At 39.0% G+C, this 7,947-nt stretch overlaps 1 protein-coding gene across 6 annotated transcripts in view; it reads right to left on the reverse strand.

The window, feature by feature from the left end:
- Nucleotides 1–7,888, reverse strand: part of LOC107625516 (zinc finger CCCH domain-containing protein 5) — a 10,629-nt gene extending 2,741 nt beyond the window's left edge. Inside the window, exons 1-9 of one of the 6 annotated variants that reach the window (XM_016328159.2) lie at nucleotides 7,208–7,888; nucleotides 6,264–7,102; nucleotides 4,395–4,786; nucleotides 4,183–4,236; nucleotides 3,468–3,558; nucleotides 2,305–2,798; nucleotides 2,096–2,218; nucleotides 1,846–2,004; nucleotides 307–399 (exon numbers count right to left, since the gene is read on the reverse strand). In XM_016328159.2, coding sequence (XP_016183645.1) covers nucleotides 307–399; nucleotides 1,846–2,004; nucleotides 2,096–2,218; nucleotides 2,305–2,798; nucleotides 3,468–3,513 — 915 coding nt within the window. In that variant the 5' untranslated portion in view covers nucleotides 3,514–3,558; nucleotides 4,183–4,236; nucleotides 4,395–4,786; nucleotides 6,264–7,102; nucleotides 7,208–7,888. Of the gene's footprint in view, nucleotides 1–306; nucleotides 400–1,845; nucleotides 2,005–2,095; nucleotides 2,219–2,304; nucleotides 2,799–3,467; nucleotides 3,559–4,182; nucleotides 4,237–4,394; nucleotides 4,795–6,263; nucleotides 7,103–7,207 lie in introns of those variants that run through there. The other 5 variants (XM_021116019.1, XM_021116020.1, XM_016328163.2 and 2 more) reach the window with 5 other exon arrangements.

The following is a 7,947-nucleotide window of genomic DNA, read 5'->3' on the forward strand; positions in this document are numbered from 1 at the left end:
AAAAACTCAATAAAACACACATTATGAAAAAACCCGGAAGACAAGGGATCATTGCGGGTAAAGTTCAAAGCAAGACCACAATAGTTATGTAAGGTTGTGTTTGGAACAAGAGATAGGGTGAAATAGGACATTGAGACAGACACTGAAGATAGAGACACTAGTGCCCTTCCTTCGGAGATGAGTGTATTTCAGGTCCAATGTGTCTCCATTTGTCTCTATCTCAATACAACCAAACATATTGCGTCTCTATTTGTCAAAACTTCATGCAGAAAACTTTTCAGTATATGAAAAGCATTACAAAAGAACCTTGAAGTTCACAATTTCTCCAAATTTCTGGAACTCCGTATGAACATCATCATAAAATTCTTCAAAACAGCGTTCAACCTCCTCATCCGTGTACTGAAAAATCGGTAAACAAGTCAAATAAGGATTTTAGATTCTGACAATGTAATAAATATACCAAGTACTAGAATATTAGCTTTCAATTATTTCTATACAAATGATAAAATATTAACTATAAGGCCTACATAACCAAAAACAGTGAAGATAATTCGATCCCAGTTTCAGCTATCTCAGCAGTGCAATAGGGATCAAAACAGAGCCAAAAGAAGTAGCAGATGCCAAATTCAGCACTTCTTGTTCGTGCATAAGGGATGAAAGTTCACTAGTTTGCAAGATTCTTAAGATGACAAGAAGATTCGTGGAGTAAGGATTGTATCGGCTAAAAGAATTATACGTATCAATTTTAAAAAGTTATACACTAGGATGCCTACAAAGAGCAGTTTTTATTATCTTTATCTAAGCATACTAGACTCACACAACTTGAATGAAAATAGAGTATAATAAAATAGTGGATTTTCCTATAACTAATAGGATCAATGAGTCTATAGCTAAGCAAGCAAGAACCAATGAAACACAGAAGCATAATGGAATATAAGTTTCGTATATGAAACAATACAGATTTTATCAACATAAATTCTGGCAATGCATAAAAATTTTCCTTTCCCCCACCCACACACACAAAGCAATGTACTTTCAAGAACCAACTAACTTCATCCCCATTTTTATGTCTGGCTGCAATAATCTCAAACCATTTGGTGATATCTGCAACATAGCTCCACAATCCATGGCTTGAATATTGCCCAACAACTATTTATGGTTAAGGATCAAGAGATTTTGGACATTGTGAAATTTAAAAGTATGAATTTTAACTGTACAATCTAATTAATGAATACATTCTAAAATGTGATATAGATATAAAATATTGATTGAAACATCATGAAGAAGAAAATCCTCCCACCTCAAAGAAAATATCAAATATTGAAACTTGAAAGTAGTTGCAAACATATGATGCCAATGGTAATAGAAAAAGGACTCAGATACTAAATAAACACATCTAAGAATAGGTATTAAAAGGAAAAAAAAGTCAAACACAACCAAAAGAAAATAGTTGATTAAGTTACTAACAAGGGAGGACGATCAATATTTCATAGATATCCCCAAGGATACAACAGCTAATATCGTTAATCTTGACCCACCATACCAAGACCAAAACCATGAGCCTCCACCGCAATGAATCTGATTATTATCAAGTTAAAGAACAAGAGAATATCTACAAGAAAAATAATTGAACTGAATAGACCATTGACATGGATGCTTTCATTTTTTATTGATAAATGAAACAGCTGTAGACAAAAGACGTAAAAGGCATATTTTGATATAAGATAGAAAACCGCTATTATATAATAAAGTAACTAATTGCAGAATAAAATTAAAAAAAAAAAAGGAAATTGTAATGAGCTCCTTTGAGGATACAGCGAAGGCACAAAAGCAGCATTAACAGACCTCAAGGCCTTCATCTTGCTCCCAAGCCAGGCCAGGACCATTGTACATGTTTTTCATCAGAAGGGTGCAGGATTTATCAGGGTAAAAGTGGACTCTGCTACAACGTTGACCAAATCGGCATGCTCCAGTTTTTAAATGAAAAGGGCAATGAGCTTTGTCCTGCCATGATAACCCAAAAAAACGAGATAAGCACATTGAGAATTAAGAAAGGAGAAAGAGCAAGATCAACATAAGATAAGAACTAAATAACCTGTTCTGTTCCGAAATTGGGTACTTGTTGAGCAACATTCTCCAGCACCTGCTGAGCGAATGTATTTGAGTGAGATTCTGGGGGTAAAGGATTTGAGGTAGGTCTATCAGCATCATCAGCATGCTGCAACAGCATGAGCAACAACAACAGTGTTAAATAAGGTTGAAAGAAATTCTTTGAACAACAGAAGGATGCAGCTATGATAATACCTGATTTTGTTTTGTTTCCTTATTTGAAACCCTAACCCTCACTTTGTTCCTCTTGAGGATAATCTCATTTCCTTGCCAGATAATCTCAGGAGGCCCTTCCTCCACATACTCCCATTGATCATCATCATTGTCACTACCATTATCATTGCGTGCCGACTGTGATTCTTCAAGAAGGTCTATCTGTTGCTGTTGTTGCTCCTGCTGCTGCTGGATCCTCTGCTGTAACTCCATCCAAGCCCTCTCTCTTTCCTCGAAAAGCTTCCTGTCACTCTCCATTCTCTCAGCCTCCTGCTGCTCCAGGAGTTGCATCCTCCTCTGCTCGTCGGGATCGTTGATGCGAGCCTCCTCCTCTTCCCGCTCCATAACTGCAATCTCCTTCCTGATTTGCTTCCGTTTCATTTTCTTTAATGCCTTCCGCTTCTCCTTCCGACTCATCTCCTTCTTTTCTTCTTCTTCTCCCTTATTCTCCTTTATCTTTGCCGCTTCAGTCAGAACTGACAAGTTTATAAACATGCTTAGCATGACAGGAATAATTTAGGTCAATAATCACAAGGATTCGTGTCATTGAGATTCGACAAGTTTTACGTTAGCTGTTGCAACTTGCAAGCCTAACCCACTCCTCTTTTATCCAAGTTTGGGACCAGCTATATAAAAATTTCGCAACAATCTCAACATAGACAACGTTATCAATAATGATAAGGATAAATAAACAACTAAACAAATTATATTGAAGGTGAAATACTCAGCCACAGAAAGGGTTTATGAACTTTATACACTTCTAGATTTAAATTCCACCCTTAAAAACTCATTCTGCAAAGGTGTCCAATTTAAAAGTTCATTTTATTAGATAATATCTATATGATTATAAATCTAGCTTTAGCTCAATCTGTGGCAGCTTACACTAGTGGTAACTATATGGTATGTACCTTTTTTAGTCAGAATTTAAAACTAAAATATTACACATAAAGGCACGCAGAATCCAACGAGTAAAATCGATATAGTCACAATGCAAATAACAATTATCACAAGTAGAAGTGATAGACTTGAAATTTATTCATTAAGCATTTGGGATATACTGAGCAAACAAGGCTTGAATTGAAGTAAAAGCAGCAGCAAGATAAAAATTAGTAATGCAAACTGTGAAAGTATAAACCCAAACAGACCTTCAGGGTTTGTCGCAGCAGATGTCAGAATCTCATTTGAAGCCATATATGTGTATTATGTCACGTTCAATTCATAGAGATTGTAGAAAACCTGCAATCCAGTTTCAACTTCAGCTTATCATCGATTTGTAGATTTTAGGGTATATTTCTTAATGAATGATACCATATTTTATATACAAATGTGGTGGTGTGATGTTGCGCAACTATTAGATAATCGCAATTATAATCAAGGTTCTGAGAACCGAACCGATCATCGAACCACTCTAGTCATTGGTTCACTGGTTTATTGATCCAACCGGTCCAACCGTAATTCAACTATTATTAATAATATTAACATTGCCAACTAATAAATGGATATTGAAGCTTTAAACTTTATTTAACAAGCTGTAACATGGCTCAAATAACAAATTAACCAATTTAATTAATAAACAACTCCAAACACAGCAAGTAAACTACTTCATACACTCCTCAAAAGCAGTCCCAAATCATTTGCAATAACAGTGAACTATGCTTCATAAACTACTCAAATTATCAAAATCAGAAACATGAAACGCACTATTTAGAATCTACAGAGGCATTTCAAGAAATGCATAATTGGCACAATTTATCAAGCATAGCAAAACTAAGTTCTCAAAGAAAAATTTTAATTGAACACAAAAACATAGCACAACAGTCAACAGAGCACAGCAGCGAAGAAGACACAAAACAGGCATACCCCACGTGCAACACTTAGTTTCAAAGGATTCAAGCCTGAAGACCCCATCATCTTCTGCAGATGAATTATCAGAATCATTAAAATGGAGTAATTCACAGTAAAAACAGCAAGATTCACAGATTACTTAACACTTATTCAACAATTATTCAACCCATAACAAGTTCACAAATTAACTAACAACAATTATTCAATAATTATTATTAAAAAAATACCTAGAAGCTAGAAGCCCTAGAACAGAGCAGAGCAGATCCTGAGCAAGAGGGGGACAAGGGCACGACCGAAGGGATGACAGGTGAAACAGAGATAGCGCCGGCGACGATGGAACAGAGCTGCGCGACGGAGGAAGGAGGCGAGCCCGGCGACGATGGAACAGAGCTGCGCGACGGTGCTTTCAAAGCTGAAACAGTAGCTGCACGATGGTGGAACAGAGCTGCACGATGACGGTGGCTTCGAAGCTCGTTTCGGCGACAGCGGCGGGAGATGGACGGAGGTGAGGGAGTGAGATCGATGACGGTGAGAGGAAGGAGGAGCTTGAGGGTGATGGGAGGGATGGGTTCGCGTTTAGCCGTTGTGTGGAGCTAAGGTTGCTGGGTTGCGCAAGGTTCTGAAAACCGGACCGGTCATCAAACCGCTTTAGTCACTGGTTCACTGGTTTATTGGTCTAACCGGTCCAACCGGTGGTTCAACCAAAAAAACCGTTTTAGAATAAAATAATAAATAAATTATAAAGGACCATCAGCTTTCGTTACAATTTTATCCAGAGAGTTGGGGCTTTGGTTCGGAGTTCATGCCAATGATAATGACGAGAGGGATGAATCCGTGAATCAGTAACATAGGCAGTGCAAATTTTAACAAAGTTCACCACAATGATTAACAACAACAAAAAGCACGGAAAGAACACTCAGTAATATAGGCAGTGCAAATTTTAACAAAGCTCATCACAATGATTAACAACAACAAAAAGCACTGAAAGAACAGTGAATCAGTAACATGGGCAGTGCAAATTTAAAATTTGAAATTTAAAAGTTATCAATTTAAAATTTATCATCAAATACAATCGGTGAGCAAAGCCAATCAATCAAACACTGACTGAGCATTCTGTTCTGATTCTGTGACTGGGAAGCAACAAATTCAGCAACAAATGCAAGTAACAGCAACAAATTTAACAAATCCTAGTAAAGTCCCGAGTTACAGCAAAAAGGCAAATTTATTGATTACCAATTCAGCAACATGCAGAAATACAGGGAGAAGGAAAATCTGGAAAAGAGAGAACACTAAACCAAAACATTAACCAATAATCACACTAAACCTGCAACCAGCAATTACAAAACAGCAACAAACATTAGTACATTATAAAACATTCCAAAACAGTGATGACACTAAACCTGCATAGTAAATAATCTCAAAGACAATGATCACCAATATCCAGCAAATAAACAATAAATACACAACAACAATTTAGCAAATAAACAAGAACAAGACCTAAATAGAAAATCCAACAAATTAAGTCGCAGCAACCAAACAATTTGACAAATTAAAACAACAGCAGCCCAACAATTTAGCAAATCAACTTAACAAATTCAAGAACAGAAAATCACAACAAAACAAAAAAAATAAATAAAAGTAACAGAAGAAGTTCACAATAACAGTTAAAAAATTTACCAGAAGAACACTAATGCAAGTGGAATCATCATGCTAACATGTTTTCTGCAAAGATGCTATTTGTACAGCTAAAATTTCCTAATTACTATGATCCAATTATTCTAATTTCACATGCAATCAACTTACTAAGTTTCTAAAAGCTAGAAATTATAAAACCAACCAGAAATATGGTTAAAGCATTTCATCAAACATGTTGAGTGCGGTAAAATTAAAACGAAATAAGAGAATTCAAACCTTAATTTCAATGTGATAGAGAAGAGAACATAACTATTATAACTTTAATTTAGTCTATGAAAAAATCCAAACCACTACCAAATCAAATAATTACTTATTGTAATAGAAATCAGAAGTTGCAGAGTTTAAAGAAGAGTATTGTGTTGTGTGAGTGTATTGTCTGGTGGCGGGTTTAGGGGACTCACAGCGGGGACAAAAGAGAGCAGTTCGACGGCTGAGTGGAGCGCGCGGGTTGGTGGCAGAGTTTGAAGCAGAGCAACGTGGCTTCCAGACGAACGCGAACTCGAACGGTGAACAGCGAGTGAACGCGAACGGTGAACGCCGAGCGAACGCGAATGGCGAAGAACGCGAACGAAGACGCGAACGTGAACGGCAAACAAACGGCGACGGAAGCGCGGCTGAGCAGACAAAGACGACGGACGCCGAGCTCGAGGAAGCAACCGCAATCGGTGACAGCGAACAGGGGTTGAAGATTTGGAGCACGAGGGAAGCTAGATGACGGATGGCGAACTTTGAGTGCGACGGACGGCCGCAGTATGCCACTCCTTGTGGCGGTGGTGTGGGCTTACAGTACTTAGGGTTTGGGTGATTTCTCTGACTGAAAGAAAGAAAGGGAGAAAGGAGAAAGAAACGAATGAGCTTCCCTTTTTTGTGTAAACCGGCCGGGTTCCGGTTCGGCCCGATCGGCCGGCTCAACAGTTTTCACCGGTTTTACGATTTCCGGTTTTACATTCCTGACCGGACCGTTGGTATTGTCGGTTCGCGGTTAAACCGGTCCGACCGGCCAATCCGGTTCGATTTCCTGAACATTGGGGTTGTGTAATTGGCTAGGCATCCCAGCAAAACGACGACGTTTTGCAAAATTTAAAAAACCGGCCGGGTTCTAATTCGGTTCGGCTAACCGGTTTCCGGCCGGTTTGACGATCCAACGTCGGTTTTTCAAATCTTCGGTTTCAACGTCTGTCCGAACCGCTATTCCCTTCGATTCGCGGTTTGACCGGTTGGTTCGAACGACTTTCAGAACCTTGATTATAATCACATAAATTTTATTGTTCTGGATTATCCAAAATAATAATAATAATAATAATAATCTTGTTCTCAATTTAAATCTATCCAGAACCTTCATTACCTTAATGTGAAGAAAACCGCGAGAACGTACTCATTAACAAGATCCTCGTTTGGAGATGTGCAGCCTTGGCTGGCGAGATAAACCTTGTTCTTGGGATTGGGCACGGCGGCAGCGAGGTTGTGGATAGGTGGAGGTGTGGACGGAGCGTTGGAAGTGGTCGAAGGACGGCGGATGTGGTAGAGACAGAGATGCTATGGTGTTAGTGAGGTTGGGTGGTGTTAGAGGGTTTATTTAAGGAAATTGGGACACCAGCCAACAAAATAGGATCACCGGCGCCGCTGAGGAGGACCAAAACGACGATGGGAGTCTCAACGGCGGGGGAAATGGCGACGAAATCAAAAGAGAAGATGAGTCAATCCCAAGATCAGGTAGTGTTCAGAACGGCAGAGGATGAACTTGGCAACCTGACCCGATGTGAAATTCAAAACAGACGGATGAGATTGGCGACGAATAGCAAGTCGGCAGGGGCAAGTATGGGATTTGGGCGTAGGGAGGCCAGAGAAGAACGTTTAGAGGGACCGGCGGCGCTGTATGTGGCGGCGGAGATCTGGGCAGCGTAAGGGGAGGGATGGATGTTGTTTGAATGCTTGTATTTGGGGATTGTTGTGTGTGGGTCGGGTTTTTATGCGGATTGGTTTTCTGGCCCAAAGCCATGTCCAAAATATTAAGATAGTGTTTGCTTTATGTCTTTATGGAGATAGAAATACAAAGACATAGACATTAAAAAGTAAAAACATAGA

This window comes from Arachis ipaensis, chromosome B02 (genome assembly GCF_000816755.2).
Source record: "Arachis ipaensis cultivar K30076 chromosome B02, Araip1.1, whole genome shotgun sequence".
In the NCBI taxonomy this organism is placed as follows: Eukaryota; Viridiplantae; Streptophyta; class Magnoliopsida; order Fabales; family Fabaceae; genus Arachis; species Arachis ipaensis.